The 22,370-nt window shown below is 40.7% G+C and overlaps 2 protein-coding genes across 4 annotated transcripts; one reads left to right on the top strand and one right to left on the bottom strand.

Annotated features, from left to right (window-relative positions):
- Nucleotides 1–387: 387 nt before the first annotated feature.
- umad1 (UBAP1-MVB12-associated (UMA) domain containing 1) lies at nucleotides 388–13,864 on the bottom strand. Of its 3 annotated transcripts, XR_011693790.1 has the most exons (5): nucleotides 13,632–13,864; nucleotides 12,965–13,055; nucleotides 9,921–10,006; nucleotides 2,486–4,274; nucleotides 388–2,453 (listed from the first exon to the last, which is right to left on the bottom strand). XR_011693790.1 is itself a non-coding variant. In XM_071499380.1 (4 exons), the coding sequence occupies exons 1-4, from the start codon at nucleotides 13,719–13,721 to the stop codon at nucleotides 3,999–4,001; spliced, it is 543 nt and encodes a 180-aa protein (XP_071355481.1). In that variant the 5' UTR covers nucleotides 13,722–13,864; the 3' UTR covers nucleotides 388–3,998. The 3 variants fall into 3 exon arrangements, 2 of the variants coding, with proteins under 2 accessions (XP_071355481.1, XP_071355482.1); XM_071499380.1 differs by having other exon boundaries at nucleotides 388–4,274; XM_071499381.1 differs by having other exon boundaries at nucleotides 388–4,274; nucleotides 13,388–13,637.
- A 10-nt stretch (nucleotides 13,865–13,874) lies between these two features.
- On the top strand, nucleotides 13,875–17,104 carry rpa3 (replication protein A3). Its single transcript, XM_071499382.1, has 4 exons — nucleotides 13,875–14,061; nucleotides 14,172–14,246; nucleotides 16,697–16,808; nucleotides 16,889–17,104. Exons 1-4 carry the CDS (start codon nucleotides 13,963–13,965, stop codon nucleotides 16,969–16,971), a joined length of 369 nt encoding a protein of 122 aa, XP_071355483.1. The 5' UTR covers nucleotides 13,875–13,962; the 3' UTR covers nucleotides 16,972–17,104.
- Nucleotides 17,105–22,370: the final 5,266 nt, after the last annotated feature.

The following is a 22,370-nucleotide window of genomic DNA, read 5'->3' on the forward strand; positions in this document are numbered from 1 at the left end:
ACACACTCATGGGTAATTTAGAGCCACCAGTTAACCTAATGTGCATGTCTTTGGACTGTGGGAGGAAGCCAGAGAACCCAGAGGGAACCCATGCAGACAGAGGGAGAACATGCAAACTGCACATCCAACCCTGGGCCTGTGAGCCGAAAATGCTAACCACAGCGCCACCATGTCGCCCACAAGTCTCAGGTTAACACCAAATCATAAGTCCAGGCTAACAAGTCTCAGATCAAGAACAAGTCCCAAGTCAAGTCCAAGACCAACACTTTGTGTTTGAGTCCTGAAGAAATGATTATTGAATGTATCAGTATAGTATGAGTATAACACTAATATATTTCTATTTCCTAGCTCTTTGTCAATATTATTTCTGCTCATCAATCAAACTAATAAAGTCACAGAATGATTTAATGTGATCATAACTGATGATAAAACATTTCTTTCACAAACAGAGTCAACAGTCACATGTTAAACAATGTTCTTCAAACTTATTTCTAAAGTTGATGTCCACAGTCAGAACCAAGATTACACAATACCTGCATCAATCAACTTCAACTCAGGGAACAGGATGATTCATGGAAAAAAGATTTAAGCGAGAGGGAGAAACAGGATGAGCATCTGTTTCTAAGATATATTATAAAGGTACAGGGGGCAGTAATCAGGGGGATTTGGGGGTCATCCTCCAGGATGTTCTGTTTCCTGCATTCTTGTGAAATTTGTACACAGATTTGTGGCTTTGCAGCTTCATTTTATGGTGAATATGTTTTAATGTATGTAAAGGAAAATACAACTTTCAGGCACCAGGATTCAAAATATAGTAGAAGGCACCAATTAAAACACCCTACGCTGTCAACTGATCACGTGCTGCTGGTCCTCTGACTCTAAGGTCAGCTGCTGTGCAGCAATCGCAACAAACAAAACTTAACTTGGTTTTGAGACTTTTTGAGATAAAATGTTCTATTATTAGAGCTGCTCCTTCTTCTCCCCCCTGGCTCCTCCATGGCCATCAACCTGCAGACCTGCTGACTGAGATCACAACAGTGTGTGTGTCTTTGTGTGTGTAGCTACAAAAGATTCAGTGGTTGTATGAACTCATAATTCATATTCATACTTACTCTCATATTTCATTGAAAAGCTCATATTTATCAAAATAAATACATCAGTCCAGCAAACTTAATGTCATGTAATGAGAAAATGATTCAAACTAGGATGCACACATCAATCTTATAACAGTACTGGAAACAAGCGACACAGATGAATGGCCTTTTTTTACAGTGTTTAACAGCAACAAAGAAAAGAGATAACTACGATTTATGCAAGTACATCAATTCTCAAATAAAAGCTGATATTTAAATAATTGCTGAGACTAAAATATTAACCAGCACAAAAAAAAAAAATCAAGGCCAGGAACAAACAGTGCCTCAGGAAAGAAACACCTGTAACATCTGTACTGTAACAGCTCGCAGCTCTCAAGCCAATACAGTTTGTGTAATATTTAAAACACAAACAACAGCAACTGGTTTCCCATTCTGTGGAACAAAATAGATATGTTCCATGCACTTTACAACATTCAGTGTTTACAAATGTAACACAGGTAACAGCTTAACCTTTTAGGTATACACTGTGTACAGTGCATGCTGTCGTAACTTGACACAATTTGTGTTGAACTAAAAAGTGCACAAACTATACACCAAGCAAAGTCAGAACTACTGTACGTATACATCCACAGGAGAAAGCAAAGACTAATGGAAAACACAGACGGCATAATTCACATAATGAATTCGTTAATGATTGCAGAAAAACACACTGGATCATAAGGAAGGCTGAATACAGGAACATAACAGTTGTAGAATATTGAAAATTAATTGTTGCTGGACATGTTGCTGCAGATAATGTCAAATATAAAAATGAAATCATATAAGAGCTGTACTTGGTAAAAATATTTTCACTTTATCCTTCAAACAGTCTTTACACGTTACAGCGCCGACAGAGACTGATGATACTTTCTGTCCAGTGATTCTATGAAGACTTGCGTTTTACAGCCTCGCATACCTGTGACTGTGAGTGAGGGACGGAGTTGAAATTGTGATGAAGTTATACCATTGGTCAGCTGAGTGTTGGGCTTTTCCTATTGGCTGTGGCTCTTTCATTTGATTTGGCACAGACATTATCTATTACGTCATCGGAGGCTCTCTGTGCCTACACTGTCCAGTGAGGGGCAGAGGGTCAAGCAGCAGTTTGTTACCCGGACAGGGGCTGTGCTCTGTGTGAGAGAACAAGATAAGAAGGATACTGTGTCTCTTCTAACTTCCTCTCATTGCAGTTAATCCGGCTGAAGTCACAGCTCTGACTGTGTCTTCAATGTGTTTGGTGATGTTGTAAGATGATGTTGTGGTTGTAAAAAAAAAAACAAGATTTTAGTGGCAGCTTGAAGTAACTGCTGGTTAACATGTCGTCTTAATGGACCACGTTTCAGTCAGTTTCACACTTGTTCTGTTGTCACGACAACAGAAACAGAAAGACACATCAATGAGAACAGCTTTACTGTGAATTCAGCTTAATTAAATGCTGTGTATGTGAGCACACAGAGAGGAGAGAAGCAAATAGATGACGAGCTGAAACCAGCTGACACTAGACTGAGAGCAAGTAGGACACAATGATGTCATGAATATGCTAATTAGCGTATTACAACATCTTGCAAAATTCAGCCACTTTCCACTGACAGTTTTTTTTACAGTGGCTCCACAAGAGTTTTCAAATATGGCCTCAATTTCTTTTTAAAATATATTTTTAGGCATTTGTGCCTTTTTTATTCGTTAGGACAGTAGAGAGTAACAGGAAAGGGGCAGAGAAAGGGGGAATGACATGCAAGAAAGAGTCAGACCAGTCGGGAGTCGAACTGGCACCTCGCCTGCTAAGAGCATCCGTGCTCATGTGGTACGCGCCCTAACCACTCAGCTCTCTGGTCGCCCTGGCCTCAGTTTCTCAGACTGACCACTAACAGTCCAGCTGGAGACCAGGTTTTGACCTGGTGTTTTCTGTGTGATTCCTTGTCCAAGTCCTACACTTTGAATACAAGTTACTGCTTCAACATCCAGGTACCATATCTTCAAAGTGTTTGTAATGACAACCTGTTAGAAACAAGAGACAGCTCACAGCACAAGGACTATGGAACCATAAGCAATAAAATATCAACCTTCCCCTGAAAGAGAATCTGATTTATTACAACTTGGGTCTTATGTTTGTAGTTTCAGTCAGCGTACAGTATATATCTGTAATAAAACCACTGTGCTCTCCAGGTTAAATGTGGAGATCTGGAAAAATGGAGGCATTGCTTAAAGTCTGGTGGGACAAGAGGCAGCAGCCATCAGAAGAGCTTTGTACAAACCTAACGCTGAGACCTTAACCCAGCCTGTAAACACGTCCCAACAACCCAACGCATCTGAACCTCACTGCTACTGCCAACCCTAGACCCGAAATTTATTTACATATGCTTAACTGTTAGCTAGCCAAGCTAACGGCTACAACATTGGCTTTAACTCGCTGACTTCTGTGCAGCAGTGTTCGCAGCTCTCAGCAAATGACTGACACAAACCCAAGTTATAATAAACCATAATTATCCTGGTCACAGTTACACAACCTCATTATAACACACCATACTTCCCAACTATATTCAAACTGAGAGCAGCACAACAAGGAACAACTCAACCACAAGTTCATTCAAGTTCAAACTTTTCATCGTCATCAGTGCTACAGTGAGTCAGATCTCCAGGCCTCCTGGTTTGCTTTTCATTTCCATAGTTCTGCTTTGAAATTAAACGAGCCTGAAGTTAATTTCAGAAATTCTAAACTTTGCAGCTCTGCAACTTTTTCATGTTTAATGTAATTTTCATGAGTTCACTTTTACTTGTTCAATATGTTGTGGAGCTTCTCACATAATCTGCCAAGTTCCTCACAGTGTGAACTCCTGATGACAGCCATGATATTACAATTCAAACAAACTAGGCGCTGTGGAGCACAGAGTTCTCTAACGTGAAGTCATACTGAAAATTAGCCAGGTTGTAGTTAATGTCCCGGGACAGCAGCACATCAGGAATGAGGGGGAATCCAGCCTGCATGGTGAGGACGTGAGGAGCCAAAGTGAAGGGGACATCCCCGAGGACATCCGGGAGAGCTGAAGCAGCTTCCACTGCTGAGGGCCCCTCCACTGGCCCCGGGGTGGGTAAAGCTGCGGGGAGCTTTCTGTCGGCAGGCTGAGCTGGAGCTGTGTAGGCCGACTGTGAGCACAAGGAGATACAGGTTTAGTGTCAGTGTACAGTGTTGAAACAGAGTCAGAAATTACTTCTCTTTTCACAGGGGTTCAACTTCTTCTACCCCACAAGGGGGGGGGGGGCGTGTTCAGGATGGCCTTGTCAGTATTTGTTAGGATGTCTAAAAGGAAACTTGTGCACCTCACCATTTTGTACCAACAGAAAATGTTACAAAAATGAGGGATGTTAAAGCCACTTCCAACTAAACAAACCTTTTTCAAGATGAAGAAAAATATTTTTCCAAAGTTCTCATTATTCTCTAAAGATCTTCCAGGAACTGATGAAGCAACATCCACAATTAGTTTGGATTTATTGCAGCCGGGAGTTGTACCTGAATTGCTTTCTGCATCAGGTATTAATAGTGTACATCTAGAGAACACATCAGTATCAGAGTGTATTTCATTTTGTCTGTTTTGTAGTTTGAACTCACTAGAATTAGTAGCTGGGCCAAAACCTGGACTAAGGAAATATTTCAGTTTGGACAATCACGTCAAGGTTTTCACCACTGATTGCAACAACATGCCTCTTAGTTTGGTGGCGTGACCCTGTTCATGCGATGCTCTGGAGCATGGTCGGATGGTTGGAGGAAGTATGGAACCTGTGACTGCCTGCCTGAACTACCACAAGGTTCTGTTAAAATATACCATTTACATTGTTATAAAAAATATTAAGCACATTCATGCTCACCAGAGGATGGACCTCCGTTTTGAACCACTCCATCATGCCATCCTCTGGTCCAGGTGTCAGTTTTGCACACTCTGTTGATGATGCGGCATATTTCCATTTTCATACTACACATGTGAGGTCCTGAGTGCTGTGACCACGTATCTTCTGGTCTCCAGAGGGAGAATCAGTTTTAATTCAGTGCCTCCTTGACCAGCTCCATATCATCCTGAGGACACCTTCACATGTTTACTCCACTACCGACAAGGCTCTGAGAAAAGCTACATCATCAATGTGTAGTTTCAGGTCCAACTTTTTTCATTCTACTGTCGGTGTAGTGACGTAGGCAGTCCCTGTAGGTGGTTAGCAGAGCTTTAGATGATTATTTTTGTAGATTCAGTCATGGTGACAGGGTTACCTGGACAACAATATTTTACCAAAACTACACTATTTATTTAATTTGTTGCAGTTTCCCAAAACAAAGTTTAAATGCTGTCGAGTAGTGAAAGTATGTTGGTGAACCATACTATAATTCATTATGGCTGTAATGATGCATGTCGCAGTGGTTGCCCATGGTTACAAGCACAGTCTATGAAGCTGAAATATGTATTTTCTTCACTAAAGAAGCAACGAACAGCAAAGACATCAGGAAAGAAAATATCTCAGTATCTCAGTATCTCACAACTGACCAACGTCTGTTCATTTCTATGGAATTTCTGCAATCACCGGATTGGCTCACACAGGAGGCAAGTTTGTTTGTGCCTTGCTTTCACCAAGAGTTAGCGGCTAGTGAACACTGACGTGGAAATTTTACAAACTGTCTTGACATTGCTGACCTTTGAGGGAACAAAGATGACCAGAAAGGAGGCGGAAGCTATCATGTCACAACTGTCCAATTTTACATAACCCTGCTCTGCCAAATGGTTAGTTTTAAAACGCATCTCACACATCTAGATTTCCTCCTCCATCCACTCTCCTCCAGAGTCTTCAGGCCCTTAAACAGAGACTTTCAGAAACACTGCTGGACCCGTTTTAGTCTAAAACTCTTAAACTACAGGGTTGTGCTGGAGTCTGGATGGACAGAAACAGAGACCTTTGGAAACGATGATGTAGTTACCCACGGTGGCTCTTGATTGGCTCTTATCAGCCTGGACTACCAGTGGTGAAACAACGGATAATGAATTAAAGAATTGCTGACCTTGCTGTCTTCGCAGCATCTGTTCAGTTAAATTCTGCATTTTTAACGCTACAACTGTCTTTGTTGTTCCTCGTTTGTGGTATTTTGTGCAACTAATCAACTTCAGAGTAGACAATCTGCTTCCTGTCAACAGTGGCTTGCAAATGGTCAGTGTAGGTGAATGGTCATGCTTTCCTCTTCTTATCCAGTTCGTCATGAACAAAACTGGCCTTAACTAACTTCAGCTGCACAACCCATCAACCACCAATGCAAACCAAACATCATACACTGTATGGTCTAACATGACAATGCAGACTAAGCCCTTTGCAAACCTAGAACATTTTTAGGCAGCTAAAAGATTGCTTCAAGATTTTTAAACACTAATAACAGGAGCAGCGTCACATTACTCCACTGCCCTCAGTGCTGAGCACACTGTCTGAAGAGACTTGCAGCAGGAATACACAGCTGCTTCAGCTTGGGATATAGACCCTTGTGTTCCCTCCAGTAGGGCAGCTGCTGTAGTCGGTGTAACCAGTATTACACATGTATTACTCATGTTCAGACACACACCAATTACATAACTTGGCCACAAGCCCCACCATCTGTTTTCAGTTTTTTTATAGACATAAAACCAATTCGGTTCATTTACACGTCAACAGTAGCACCCAGGTTCACCAAATACGAAACCGCAATTCGTAAGATCTGTAAGAAGGAATCACTTACAGTAAAGTCAGGAAAAAAACTTAAGGTGTATCTTATCCATAACATGGCCGAGTTTATGATGATAAAAGTATGATGAACACATCCCAAGAAGAGCTTTCTGCAACCGCAAGAACCTGATAACGACCTCAACAACGAGGAATTGATTTTGCACCAAGTGGTAACCGACAGTGACGTCACCCATTGGTTTGTGAACTCCAGTTTTGAAGCCTTGACTGCGGCCAAAAAAGTCAAAATAATCTCATTTCCTAACCACTTTTCCTTGACCTCGATGGAAAACGTCATGAGGTCACGGAAAGATGTAAAAGAAATTCATAAGGGCAACTGCAACATTAATTTATTATAACACATGGACGATAAATCCTCCTAAAGAATCCAAACAGCTCTTATCAGGCTGCTGCTTGGATACATTGGGGTCATTTCATTCAGTTAGGAACCTTCCTATGAAAAGACTTTTCAACCGCAGTTTGCAATTTGGCCGTCGCCATCTTGGTTTTTTGAACCAGAAGAAACCATATTTGGATGAGAAGGTGGAGCTGAGGAGGAGTGAGGGGTGAAGCTGACCTGCTCTGTACTCTATGCTGATTGTCAAGTACAGTCCGTCAATCACACAGTAGCCCCCGCACCTGCTTTATGGTCTATTTTCCTCTAAATGGACCATAATGTAAAAAATGAACATCATGTTGTATTGAAGAAGACTTGAAACTAGAGACTGCGATATAAACTCATCAGGAAAACGTTTACTGAGGTAATAAATCAGTGAGAAGTAGAGACATTTTCACATAGACTTCAATACAATCAGACTTCTGTTTACAACCAGTGGAGCCCCCCCCCCGATGGTCAGTAGATAGAATGAATCTTTAAGGCTCTTCAGCATCGGCTTCACTTTTCAGACCCAGAGTCTACATCCAGGTTTATATACAGTCTATGTTTTGCACTACAGATTTGATCAGCAGTCAGTTTATGATTTGTCCGACCGTCTAGAGCTGGATCACTCTTTCCACAACTTTCCAGCTCCTTTGCAGTTAATGATTCTTCTGAGGTTTTATGCAACGGGATCTTTCCAGCCAGTTATTGGTAAAGTATTTCATGTCCATCGATCAACAGTGTTCCGTGTCATTCACCAAGTATCAAACGCTTTTACCTTATCCTTTTACCCATCTTTTTCTACAGGCCAACTTTGGGAGACAATAACAGGTGAGATGATAACCGGTGTCACAAGCGCTAATTCCAGCAAACAAATGGTCTCCATCGAAACTGTAGAATTTTACCGCAGTAAAATCTCTCTCATCACTGCATTCACTTCTTTCCTTAACTAAGGAAACCCTTAAAGAGATTCTGTGTAACAACCTTAAGTACCTCCCTCAGCTAAGGAGAGCCAAGTGCGGTGGGATCTTCCTGCACCACCAGAGTAGATGTTTGGGGGACGTGGATTCACAGAGATGTGAACATACTGTACTGCTCCCCTGAGGGGGGATTCTGTGTCCTGCCACGTGGGAATCAAATGGCACGCCTTCTGATCAGAGGAGAGAAGATGTGAAACAGCCGGTTGGTGCTTAGGTATCCTCAGGACCATGGTTTGGTTTGATCCCCATCTTGCAGGCCACTCTACCTAAAGCTTATGTTCAGGCAGCTCATTGCCTGTTGCTGAAGTAGCCGACGGGCTCTTTGCATAAGCCCAGAGCACAGTCAGTTTGTCTTTACTTACGTTCTCCAGAGGGAAAGTATCTGTGTCATATCAACCGGTGACACCAATTTATTCTATTTATGTGGAGCATTCACTACCCATTCCAGGGGCTGTGTGGAACCATATCCAAAACTACAATAGCCTCCTTGTGGTTGTTTCCTCCACCAACCAGTCAAGTTACAGGAAGTATGGTCACATCTCTCCTTCCTGAGTTACAGTATTGAATAAAGGCCAGATGTGTTTTCACAGAACATTATGATGTCACAGTGAAGTTGACCTTTGACCTTTTGGATATAAAATGTCATCATCTCATTTTATCCTTTTAGACATTTGAGTTTAGTGTGTCATAATTACGTATTTCATTGATGTAATTACTGTAACATAATTTCTGCTCACCCCTACCTTCATGAGAATGGGACAGACAGACGATAACATAATATTTCAGGCTCTGACGGTCGTCAGCGTAGAGGCATAATAATAAAAACATAATGTTATGCACATACATATTCATTTTATAAAAATGAGAATGTAAATAGATGAAAGTGATTAACAAATAGCTCACCTATAGCCTGAACCTGGTGGAAGTTTACGTTCTGTTAGGTCTGTTTACCCACGACTGAATAACTGACTCATTATCCTGTCAGACCTGCCTGAAACAACTTCCTGCACTGCTGTCCAATATGAACAATTGTTCATTATTATTATTTTCCTCAGGAGGGGTCTGTAAATAACGATGCTAAAATGTGAACAAAACTCCTGACAGCACAGATTCTGGTAAAAGCTACAAAGGCCTGAGTGCTGCTGATAAGATAAAAAATAATCCTAAATAAAATGTTAGTGTTTCTCTCTTGTTGTCTACACAGGCTCATTTTTGATAAACACACTTTGCCCGTAAACTGTCGTCATAATCTGACCTCTGTACAGCACCACACCACACAGACAAGGACAGCAGGACTCTCACTCTGTGCCTCTGCCTGACCACCTCTATGAATACTGTCTGGCTCTGAAGCCATGTCCAGTTCCCCAGTGTTGGATCAATTGTTACAAACACCAGTACGACCCTCCTCAGGTCCGGTCCCTGGGTGATCCCCAGGGACAAACATGGCCTGCAGGGACACACTGCAGACTGTTGACAGGCAGCACAACATTTAAAACTACTTGTGCAGGGGCAGTGAGTCCCACTCGTCTACAATGTGTGTGATTTTCTGAAATCCCTTGTTTTGCATTGTGCTGACAGGAGCCATAACAGGCCTCAAAGGAAAATTACTTGGTGCAGGAATAAAACACTTCCAGTTCCTCTCCTCTTGTGAAAACAGCATGTTTTCTTCTTCAAATGTTACATCATGAGTATGCATCAACAACTCACCTTCGATGGCTGCACGATGACGTTTGTTGACGGGTGTGCAATGTTCATGTTCTGCATCTTCCTCCTCTGCTCTTCAAACGTCTCTCCTGCAGAGCAGATATGGAAGATATAAAACGATTTACTAAAAATACAAAACAACAGCTACAACTGCAAAGAAGACAAAATGTCAAACAGTTTATACCAAAGAGCACCAAAGTGATAAGACCAGCAAATGCTAGTAATTCCAGGTCTCTCCTGACAAAGTCTTCTTGTCTCTAGACTGCAGATGTGTCCATAACAGACAGATGTGTGTAGACAGATGTGGACAGTCAGTGTCTCTCATTTCTGAATAGACATCTATATTTGGTGACACTTGTACCAAACTGCTTCAATCCAACATTTAAAGATTCATCCAGCACATTAACACATACATTAGCTTTACCAATCAAGAGAACTGAGATCAGGACAGACACTGTTAAATCGACCAGGACAAGCAGAAGCACCCCAGTGGGTCTGTCAGCACATCCAGTCAGAAACAACCACAAACCACGACATGAAGCAGAGTCCCAGAGGAAGGTTTACAGGCTCTACCCAGTGTCACTACAGTGTTCCTAATAAAGTGCTCAATGATTCAGTATTGACTGAATATACTGTGAATAACAACATTGTCAAAATAAGCTACAGACCATGGAAATACAATCTTCTGGACTAGCCCATGTCCCCGTCCCTATTTTAAGGTTATGCTGGGGGCCTGGCAGGAGGCTGCTGTCACTGAGCCAATTAATTAGATCTCCCTCGTCAAGTGGCTCAAACACTGAGTGAATAGAGGTGCTGATGGGAGGAAAAAGTGAGAAGGTGCTGCTGTTATCCTCCTCTTCCTCTCCAGGGCAAGTTGACTGTGTCCACAGAATGAAATCATTCACACTGATGTCACTGGAGGACAAATCTTTTCCTCGGGGACTCAGCAAGGCCCAAAGCCAGATCATCTCCACAGTCATCTGACTCAGATAATGTTTCGTTATGGTTGCAGATGTGTTTTTTTCAACATGAAATGGTTACTGTGGCGTTAAAGTAACTACTATTTTCAAAGGTGATTCAGTTAGCAGTGAAGTACTCACAACTATGTCTTTACCCTCAGGTATCTGAATAAAAGAAAAATGTCTACAAGGTTCCTGTCCCGCAAATGTAAACCCTTTCAAAATAAATATCAACAAAATAAATGGTAAAATCCCTTTTATTTCAGATCAAAATAATGGCCCATATGTTCATTATTTTCTCCATTAATGACCTCAGCCAAGGAGGTTATGTTGTCACCTCTGACTGTTTGTCAGCAGGATTAAAGAGAAATTACTAAACCCTTCTTGAGCCTATCTTATTTGATTTGAAGGTGTTTCAATCACTTTGATTTTATTGCTATTTTTCATTCACTCTCTTTGTTCAGCACTTTGTAAACCTGTTTATGAACAGTTCTTTACAAATACAGATTATCATGATGAACAGATGTTAAGATTATTCAACCAGTGTGTGTTATAAACCCCTGTGCCTGAACAGCTACACACAGATGGAAGGGAGGAGACACTACATGGCAGAAGTGAGCAGCAGCCCCGCCCTGCTCAGACTTCTCCACAGCCTGTCTGATACAGTGAGGAGCCATGCACCTGTTATTCAGTCCTGCATGGTAAAGTCAGCCGAGCTGCACTGATCAGAGGAAAATCCACCAGCAGATACATAGAAGGTCTCCTCATACTCTTAACCTGAGGTGAGCAGATTTGATGGAGCTGTATTTGGGACGCCATGTTAGATTTTATGCAAAGCGTTCACCAGCCCGCTGCTGCCTGCACTGTGAGGCCATCTTTTATAGAAGGTAGCGAGTGTCTGTGAGCTCAGTTGGTTACCTCAGTCTGAAAGAGAAAGCCTGGCTCCCGCACTTGCTCCGTTCTGCCAAAAATAACATGCAGCTCCCGACCATCTGTGTCGGCTCCACCAGCTCTTCCAAATAAAGCCATGAGAAGGATTAACAGCAAATAATACTGCACTTCTCTGGGAGTGAAGTAAAATTAGGCTTTATTTAGGATTTACCTTGATCCATGTGGACATTTGTGACTTTAGGTGGAAACGGAGGGCATAGACACACCAAAGAAGCAGGATATATATCATCTCTACTGCACAAATATCAAATGAAATCCCTTATATACACATTCTTTTCCTTTGTCATGCAGTGGCAGGCCTGTTATGAGCAGCAGTACATAAGCTAACTGCAAACAAAATTTTATTCCAGGAGTTGTAAAAAATTATATGGGGGTAATATCAAGATTTTTAGTCAGACTATTGTTTCCAAGGGCAACAAAAATTTGTGTTCACTGTGTCAAAAACAAAGTCAAACTATCTGAGGAAACTGTGAAATCTAAGGTCAGATTTTGTCACACAGTGAAGGATGATCATGAGACACAGAGTACAACAAAGAACCAGCCCAACCTTCCTCTACTAACATCTCCTTTAGTATGATTCAGTTCACAATCACATCACATCTCGTCAAAGCTCAGCACCTCAGTCAGCTAAACTCACTGTGACTGAGGAATAGCAATGTAAGCTGTCTATCTGAATTTGATTTATTAAGTATTAATAATATATAAATAATATTCTGTATTAATCTTTTTAAAGTCATTGAACTTTGACTTTGAAAGGGTTCAGGAAAAGACAGCCTAGTAATTGACCTAATTATGATGAATGATTATTCTATCTATACATATTCTATCTTTCATTATTGAACTTTTAAGTGACTCTGACATGATGTGACTGACCACTTTCTAATACAATCAATGTACCATAAGAATGATGGGAACATCACACCAAAGTCTATCGGTTTTACAATGCCCTGCGTATAGGGAAAGGTAGATTAAATATTACATCTACAGACATGCTCAGATAATTAGAAGTCAGTCTGTAAAATTCACCACATCAAGCCAGCCATCCAACTTACTAAACTTTAAGAAATGTTACTATCCTACCACTCTATCCCTGCTCATTTACTATTACAGGAATAATCACTACTTTGTGTTTCTCACCGATGATAACAAAGCCTCCATCGACTTCCTTGTCGGATGTTGACTTCTTTGAGTCTTTACGCAGCCCAAGGAAATTGAACATGATTGTCGTCTGTCAACACAGGAAATGAAATGTTAGACCACCAGCCATTACATCGTGTGAGCTGCCACTGTTAAACTTGTCACATTTACAGTGTTAGAAACAAACACTGGAAATTATTATCTCGCTGTAATATGACTTAATTTATAGGTTTGTTCTCAGAGCCGACAATAAAATTTGAAAGCACTTTTACATTTGAGCAAAATTGGATTGAAGGAAAAACACAAGCGCCTTCTTTAAAAATAAATAATCAAATATTCGATCGAGCAAAAAGCCTTTATTCGACTCTATCAGTCGAAGCTGTCCCCCGAGACCACGCTGAAGCGATGAGGTGACGCTCTTACTGTGAGGGTGTCTTGTCCAGAAGTTCAGAATACGACCATGAAGTCAGTTCATGGTCCCGTGATGTTTTAGTTTCAGTTAGTTTAGTCTCATTCGGTTAGTTTCGACTCAGTAATCTATGGCGCCGTTAAGTGTTAGTTTACTTTCGCCAAAATACTGCAAACCACTGAATATAACCCGATGAATTTACTGTCTTCCTCCGCGCAAGATCGTCGGTGTTGTTGTTAAAACGTTGACGTCACTGACCTCAATGTGGCTTGTGGTCGTGTCGAAACTAAAGACGAGTACTTGGGTTCTGCTGCGAACCAAGCCGTACGCAACATCTGGCGGAACCATTCATTGAGGTTTCTGGGGAATAAAATGTCAGAGCACAGCGGATGTGTCGTAGTAAAAGCTGAGGGCGTTCGATTTTTATGCCTGGGTTTACCGGAGCTACAAGACAGTGCGGATTTCAACGTAATTTTAGATACTCCACCCGCTTGGGCTGCCTTGTCATACAAAAGCACACAGCGAAATATTTCCCGCGCTAGTCTGCATCGTCCCAAGCTCAGAAACGCCGTCGTGTCACAGCGGTGGAATGGCAGGTCTAATGGACGTCCCGAAGCCGAGAGTCAACTGCTCTGTGCTGCCGCAGCACATTAACAGGCCGGTGTGCTTCGTTGGGCGCGTTGAAAAGGTTCGTGTGATTCGCAGCTAGCTTCAATTCAGATGCTTTCACGGTTGTAAACGTGTCCACTTGCACTGTGAGTGGCAGTAACAGAAGGTGGCCTTTCTCTGCGTTGTCAGGTTCACCCCACAGGAAAGACGTTCACTGTGTCGGACGGAGAGGGAAAGATTGCAACAGTTGAACTGAACGAACCTGTGAGTACATTCACCGACGGGTTGAGTTTCCCTTCACCGGCGTGACAGTTGATTCCCTGACCCTGGGTAGTCGATCAGGAGAACAGGAGTGTGATGTAAACAGGAAGTCATGTGAACCGCCTTGTTTTTCAGTACCATGTGAAATGAAATAAATAAATGTTTTATTAGCTGTTTTATATATTGATATTAAAGTGTTGTATGAAATGAACAAGGAGGAGATACTTCATTCCACATACCCGAACAGGAAATGCAGCAGCTACTGTGTGCAGATATTAAATAAGTCTTTCTTGGGTCTGGAACTATTTAAGAACTGCACAAAGTGTTGTTGAAGCTTCAGGGTTTTTCTGAGATCAACACAAACTGCAGCTAGAGGGCAGCACTGATGGGAAAGGGCATGAAGTTGTTAATACATTTTCCTAAATTAGAACAAAGAAAAAAAGACATCTTATTTTTCATTCAACAGAGTCATGGCCAGAACAGTGTAATAATAATAATTGTATTTAGCACTTTTCTTAACAAGGTTTTAACAGTATGCAGAACTGTTAAACATGGGGTAGGCAGATGCTTTTCTAGAAGACTTTAACAGGACTGAGGATGAACTTGGGACATACAAGAATTTATTCAAACAATAATGATGCTAGAGACCATCTTGCAATAGGATCACACCAGCTGTGACTCCCTTCAGTATTCATGACCACATTATTGCCGCCTGCTTTCTCGGTAGAGCTGAACAACATGCAAAACAATCATATTGTGATTTTCTTTGCAGGTATTGCAGTTCATGATATCAGTTGGAATGGTCATTTTTCTTTTCATTTTTATAGGGCTGGGCAATTAATATCATTTTATTTTCAATTCCGATTTTGGTTGGTTTCCAACAATTATGAAAACAGGATAATTGATTGATAAATGATTATTGTGCCGTCGTCCCAATGACAATAGAACAAAAGCAGAGTGGGTTCAGGACCACAGCTCCCAGTGAGTCCAGTTGTACACAATAAGCAGTAGGCAGAAGACAACAGGAATTTAGTCTGAGTTTATTTATCAGGATCGTGTTGTATGGCTTTGGTTTCTGCTAATGAGCTAATTAAAGTTCTCAGTGTCTGTGTGATCAGCTCTGATCTACTGAATTTTATCACAGAAAGATCCAGTGAAGGCAGAAAAATGTGTCTGTTGTTGAATTTACTGCTGCACTGTCCAGTCTGAACTCTTATATCTGACTCTTATAGCTACAAACTTATACAAAGGAAAGTAAGAATAAGACCCACATTGTCCCAGTTCTTCTATTTCAAGTCTTGTTCACTCACTTTTCCAACTTACACTGTGAATGTTTGAATGGTGTATTCAATACCAACAAAAACAATGCATTAATTTGTGTTATTAGTTAAAACAGGTTGTGTTGGTTCATTATTGTGACTTTAGTGAAGATCAGACCATATCTTCAGATACATTTACACATAGAGGTTATTCCAGAGGTTTCACTTACTTTTTCTTGCCACTGTAGAATTTTTTTTATATCAACAGTCCACAGACAGAAAATTGAGAACATGACTCCAAAATCTCAATATACATCAATCTGACAAAAGAAGGAAAATTTTAGAAAATTGAATTCAATGTTCCTGTCGTTGTTTTCTTTTTTGTGGAAAATCAAACTGAGGAGCGCTACACAGAGTTGTACATTTCCAATGTCTTTTATATTTTGTGTAGTGATGGGCAGATGAAGCCTGAAGTTTCCTCTCTATGCTGAAAACAGATTTGTAGCTTCAGGGCGTCAAACAGCAACATCTAGTGGTTTGCAGAACTTACAGCTGCTCTTCAAGACTGGGGTGAAAGACACCAAGTCATCACTGATTTTCTGTATGTGAGAAAAGTCTTATGAAATCTGTAATACTTGAGTCCAGAGGTGCTGCGTTAAACATAGATGTTACCGTGCAACTTGTCACAGTAAAATGATGAATAAATACGCTAATGTACCTGATGGGTGTAGCTGAGGAGCATCGGCCACTGTGGCCGCAGGTGTTTTAACTTTAAGGAAGGTTGTAGCTTCAGGAGTTACAGTGACATGTGACTGGAGAATGAGATCCACTGAGTTAGTCAGTTACTTTTGTTTCACTGTCACTTGGTATTAGGTGTAGGTGTTGTCATAGCGATGTACACTCAACAGACATCAAGCTTGATTGTTCTCTGTTCTTATTGGCCATCGCACAGTGAAGCTAAAAACTTCCTGAAGACGTCTGGAGTTTCAGATGCTTTCCTGTCGTTCCTGTCTCTCTCTCACTGTGACTATAAATAATAAAGGCAACAAGCCAGAAAAAATCAAAATGAAATACAGATTTTATGAACCAATCATCAGTTTGTGAAATATGATGCACTGTGCACACATGAAACATGGAGCACACACCACCGCCAACAGTTTAAAGGCATTTCAATCCAGTTATGTTTTTCCCCAGCTTGAAGAAGAGCTGAGCGGCGTGGTGGAGGTGATCGGTATGGTGTCCAACAAAGGGGGAATAATGGCCACAACATACAACATGCTACGAGAGGACAAGGGCATCCTTTTTGGTAGGTCTCATTTCATTAACGGGTGAAGTGGCAGTGAAACAGCAGCATTCACAAGGCTGTCCTCTCTGTGTGTCCCACAGATTTAGAGCTGTACAACGAAGCCCTGAAGGTCATCCACGATTTCCCCCAGCACTACCCCTTTGAAGTGGCTTCAAGTGGATGAGCGCTCACATCTGAACATTGTTCACTGAAGTTGTTTTGTTTTTGTGCCTAATTTCTGTTGTAAGAATAGATTTGCACAAATTTGTAATGTCAAGTTAATTTTTGCAATAAAATTAAAACCTGTAGAGAATGAAGTCGGTAGAATCTTGTTTTCCTCACCTAAAATGTTCAGCAAAAAAATCTATATTTTTTTTGCTAAATGCAACTTTTTCAGTGTCTTTAAAAAGGCAGAAATAAAAACCAAACATGATCGATCTAAGAAACGTAATCCTGTATATGAAGCAGGGCTGCAGTGAGCTGAGGTCATTGTTATAGTACAGTGCATCCGGAAAGTATTCACAGCGCTTCACTTTTTCCACATTTTGTTATGTTACAGCCTTATTCCAAAATGGATGAAATTCATTTTTTACCTCAAAATTCTACACACAATACCCCATAATGACAAAGTGAAAAAAGTTTGTTTTAAATTTCTGAAAATGTATTACAAATAATAAACAAATATAACATGTACATAAGTTTTAACTATTCACATTCACCTTTGCTCAGTACTTTGTTGAAGCACCTTTGGCAGCAATCACAGCCTCAAGTCTTTTTGAGTATGATGCTACAAGCTTGGCACACCTATGTTTGGGCAGGTTCTCCCATTCTTCTTTACAGAACCTCTCAAGCTCCATCAGGTTGGATGGGGAGCGTCGGTGCACAGGACATTCACAGAGTTGTCCCAAGGCCACTCCTTTGTTATCTTGGCTGTGTGCTTAGGGTCGTTGTCCTGTTGGTAGATGAACCTTCGCCCCAGTCCGAGGTCCAGAGTGCTCTGGAGCAGGTTATCATCAAGGACGTCTCTGTACATTGCTGCATTCATCTTTCCCTCGACCCTGACTAGTCTCTCAGTTCCTGCTGCCGAAAAACATCCCCACAGCATAATGCTACTACCACCATGCTTCACTGTAGGGATGGTATTGGCCAAGTGATGAGCGGTGCCTGGTTTCCTCCAGACATGACGCTTGGCATTCAGGCCAAAGAGTTCAATCTTTGTTTCATCAGACCAGAGAATCTTGTTTCTCATGGTCTGAGAGCCCTTCAGGTGCCTTTTGGCAAACTCCAGGCGGCTGTCATGTGCCTTTTACTGAGGAGTGGCTTCCGTCTGGCCGCTCTACCATACACACCTGATTGGTGGAGTGCTGCAGAAATGGTTGTCCTTCTGGAAGGTTCTCCTCTCTCCTCTCTCCACAGAGCAATCTGGATTACTACCTGCTACTGTGAACATGAATTACGTTGGGCAGCAGGGGGCAGTATGACCACAGATGCTCTCCTCAGACCCACAAAGCCAAGGATAAAAATGACATTCACACCAACAAACTAATTTGTTTCCTTGAATTAAATGTAAGATTCAACGGTGTCCATTACCAAGAAAAAGTAGATTTTAGGCAAAAGGATCAATAAATTCTCAGAGTAATATTAAATGTATGAACTGCATTGACAGTGTGCAGGAAAAAAGTCTAAATGTTGGTCTTTCTGTTGTTAATATTTATATTGGAGTTAAAGTGAGACCCATGATGTAGTAAGACAGTGCTGACTGAGTCATGATGATAGACACATGACAACAACACAACAAGCCGCAGTCTGAGCCTTGAAAGCTAGTTAGCATGCCAGGTGTAAACAGCTGTTTCCCTCTGCTCTCAGTCTTTCTGTGGAGATAAGCTGATCAGCTGCTGGCTGGAGCTTGATATTCACCATGAAGACATAAGAGTGGTAAGTTTGTATTTTCCTAAATATTGAACTACTCTTTGTCAAATTGTCAGAAAAGACCGTTATTACTAATGCATCCTGCTGTCAAGTCAGTTTACACATTTAAAAACAACAAACTTTGACCAAAGTGTTTTGCAGAGATGAAATTATGGGATTATTTGGAATGATGAAATAAAAACTCAGACATAAATCAGAGGATATAAGTAAATGAATAACAGCAATATCAGTATCTGTTAGTGGCAAACTATTCCACATTTCAGGGTCAACAACTGAACATGCTCATCACCTTTGGTTTTTAACTGTGTGTGTGTGTGTGTGTGGAATGGAGATGTAATAAGTAATAAGAGGGGTCAATAAGTACCATTTTAAAGTTACTGTGGGTCAAGGCAGAACAAATCCAATTGTTAGATACTGTTACATTTAATTTACAAAAATTACAAAAAAGAAAAATACAATTAAAAAGTGCAGTATTTCCCCTGAAAACTATGGCAAAGAATTATGTGTGTATATATATATATATATATATATATATATATATATATTAGAGTGAAATTAGAGTGACAATTAGAGTGAAATATCTGGTTTATTGTTACATCTGAAAAGAGAAGATAACTTATGTCCCTGTTTTGGCAGTTTTGCAGCATTGTTTCAGAGTCCTTCGGTACTCTCTGTTTGTGTCATTAGATTCATTTCCATTGGATCTTGTCATGAATCATATGTTATCATATGTGAGCTGATCCAGTTTTTCCAGAGCCCTGGGCTTGAAGTGTGTTGAAAGTATTTCAAGTCTCATCTTTCCACAGAATGATGGATGCCCACCACTTCAGAATAGTGACACTGAATGTGATCAAGGAGGAAATCATGACTGTAAAATATAGCTTTATGGCAAACCAAAGTATGGATGTGTGTATCATTAGCAAAGAGGCGGGGTGATAATGTCAACTGCTGTAAAAGTAAGTATATCCCTGCCACAGTCATCTGTTGATGGCTGGAGGAGGAGTAGCCTGGAGGAAAGCAGCTGCCGAGCTCCAGCAAGTTGAGACACTGCAGTTAATGCTGCAGGATCTGCTCCATCTGCTTCCATTCACAGACACTATCGCCTCCATCTCTCACACTTTGTCATGGGAACATCTTCATTTTCTGCCACTGCTTATCTCTGTCAAATCCAGCACACACACACACACACACACGGTCATCAATTCTTTTTTGCTCCTTTAACCCATAAAGAAACTACAGTCCTGACACACTTTAGTTGATTAAATGTTTAGTCAATCAACAAAAAAATTAATTCATGAGCATCTTAAATGTGAGGCTGCTTTTCTGCATTTGAAATCATTGTGAAACTTTAAATCCCAACCAGTGAAGTATTAGCATATTAGTCAGCTAATAAGTAACATGACATTTCATCACCTGAATGCCAAGGACATGTTTGAAGTGATGTAAAAAAAAAAGAAGTGTCTCCATTGCATACTTTGTCCACTAGGGAGTGCTGACATGTTTATTTTGTGACTGTAAAATGTCCCACCTGGTAAAAATTAATGTTGTTCCATACGTAATATCATTGTAATATCATTGTTGGATTCTTTACACTCTTGTATTAAAATCAGTTTAGGCATCTAAAGTCCAGTATCATTCAGGCTATAATCTGAAGACTGGGCAATAGTGATCTGCATTTTTTTCAGTTTTGTAACATTTTATATACTGAACAATTAATTAATTAATTAAAATAAAACTGCAGATTAACTGATAATTAAATAAAGTATATCTGAAACTGATTATCTGGAAACTAATACCAATACTAATTTCAAAAGCTGATCATTTAAAACAGCTTTAACTCATCCTTTTTGCTGCTTTGGGGCAACTGAACAAGCTGAACACAAAAACATAACACACATCCTCATTTAATGTATTACTAATGTACAATTGTGCAGTTTTATGTCGTATTTTAACATTTTAAACCTGCATTAATTGTTTGTTTTGGTTTTTTTTTCTTCTGAGGAGGGGGGCAACTTGCTGGGAAGCGCAACAGTAAACTCAACAGGGACAGACTGTTATCACTGTTAGTATTTTATGAATGAAAAAATTCTACAAAGTAATGCATGTTGCGCAATGTTTCGTTCTGAAATGGATTTAAGTTGAAGTCGAAAGCAACATAAAATAAAAAGTTGTCATAGCTAGCATGTTAGCAAACAGTTAGCCTAATAATTCTCCAAATGTTAGCATTCATTTGGAGTCCTGTTTGTGTCCACCTGATGGTTGTAAGTCCAATATTCTCACAAGCAGTGAAGAAAAACAAAAGAATGAGCTAAAAAAAGAAATAATCCTGGGGTTGTCACAATGAGTGACCCCTTTCACATTATTCATGGCCAAAATATGAATTAGTGCAGTTCTCAGTTGGTATTTCACATCATTAAAATGGATGGATCATTTTAAGTTGAAATGTTTTAAAATGACAGGTATTCAGTGGTTCGATGGGACACTGACAGAGAAATTCTTTGAATGAGTGAATGGCTCCATAGGCAGAATGAGGCAGGTTTCAGTGCAGGTTTTATAGACTGACACTCCTGAAACTGTCAAATAAAATGATCCTCTTGATCCTGCTGGTGGGTCCACACTGACCACAGCTTGTTTATTTAAAAAAGCAATTATCTACCCAATTCATCATCACACTTGTACATCAGTCTAAGCCTGTCTCTGCTGCTCTGTTTGCCTTTGTCAGGTAGTTGAAGTCATCATCAGTCATGGTAATGTAAATTCCCATCCTGAGATGAATCCATATCAGCCTTTTTTTTTTGGAGGGCTGGATGTTTATGATGCCATTCTGTTCTGCCCATTAACCCTGAAATGACCACAGTAACTGCTGGACTGAGCTGTGCATCTTGTAAAGTTCTTTATGTTTAAAACCATTATCATACCTCAAAAGGTCACTAGTTCATGTCCCACATACCAAGGTGGACACTGACTATTTTACACCGAGGCTGGCCATGAATGCAGCAGCTCCTCTTGATGCAATGTGAGCCAACATGTCTAAAACAACCTCTGCATATCTATCACATGCCTATCAGGGCCCCTGAGTGGGGCTTCTGGACCGACTGTATGAAGCTGTCAGGACTGCCAAAGTCTGAACTGCCACAGGGAGCTTTAACAAATGATCCAAGCATGGCAAGTTCAAGAACACTTCATACCTGCAAGCACCTAATGGAGGCACTCACAGGCCCTGAAACTGTGTCTGCAGCCTGGTGGTGCAGTGCAGATAGCTGTATGTGGCACTTTGAAGTCAAAGTCTGTTTGAGTTTGTACCTCAGGCACCGCTCAAATGCACTCAAGGACATACATCAGTAAGTGAACGCATCACGGCTCAGGGATGATTGCAGTAGGTCACTGTAGCACAAACAGTGGCAGGAAAAATAGTGTTTAGTATGTGGCACAGCCAAAAACACTTTGCTGATGAGGACCTGTTTCCCAAAATGTCACAGTGGTCATTTAATACTTTTTAAAGACAGAACAAACTTATTCAAGGACAACTTATCTGCTTTGTTCCTTCTAACAAACTCGACAGACTATTGCAGCTCTCATTTAACATTCATTATGGAGCTTTCTCAGGTTCAGTTTCATTTAGTTTTTGGGTCATTTGTTCCCACATAGGGGCTG

Source organism: Trachinotus anak, unplaced genomic scaffold (assembly GCF_046630095.1).
Source record: "Trachinotus anak isolate AG129_WGS33_773 ecotype Australia unplaced genomic scaffold, CSIRO_AGI_Tana_v1 ptg000016l, whole genome shotgun sequence".
Lineage (NCBI taxonomy): Eukaryota > Metazoa > Chordata > Actinopteri > Carangiformes > Carangidae > Trachinotus > Trachinotus anak.

Excerpts from the sequence above, each read along its gene's own strand:
- umad1 (XM_071499380.1), bottom strand. The coding sequence starts at position 13,721 with ATGGTTCCGCCAGATGTTGCGTACGGCTTGGTTCGCAGCAGAACCCAA. Across the intron at positions 13,056-13,631 it reads CGACCACAAGCCACATTGAG|ACGACAATCATGTTCAATTT; the intron begins GTCAGTGACGTC and ends CTGTGTTGACAG. Across the intron at positions 4,275-9,920 it reads TCATCGTGCAGCCATCGAAG|TCGGCCTACACAGCTCCAGC; the intron begins GTGAGTTGTTGA and ends TTGTGCTCACAG.
- rpa3 (XM_071499382.1), top strand. The coding sequence starts at position 13,963 with ATGGCAGGTCTAATGGACGTCCCGAAGCCGAGAGTCAACTGCTCTGTG. Across the intron at positions 14,062-14,171 it reads TCGTTGGGCGCGTTGAAAAG|GTTCACCCCACAGGAAAGAC; the intron begins GTTCGTGTGATT and ends CTGCGTTGTCAG. Across the intron at positions 16,809-16,888 it reads GGACAAGGGCATCCTTTTTG|ATTTAGAGCTGTACAACGAA; the intron begins GTAGGTCTCATT and ends TGTGTCCCACAG.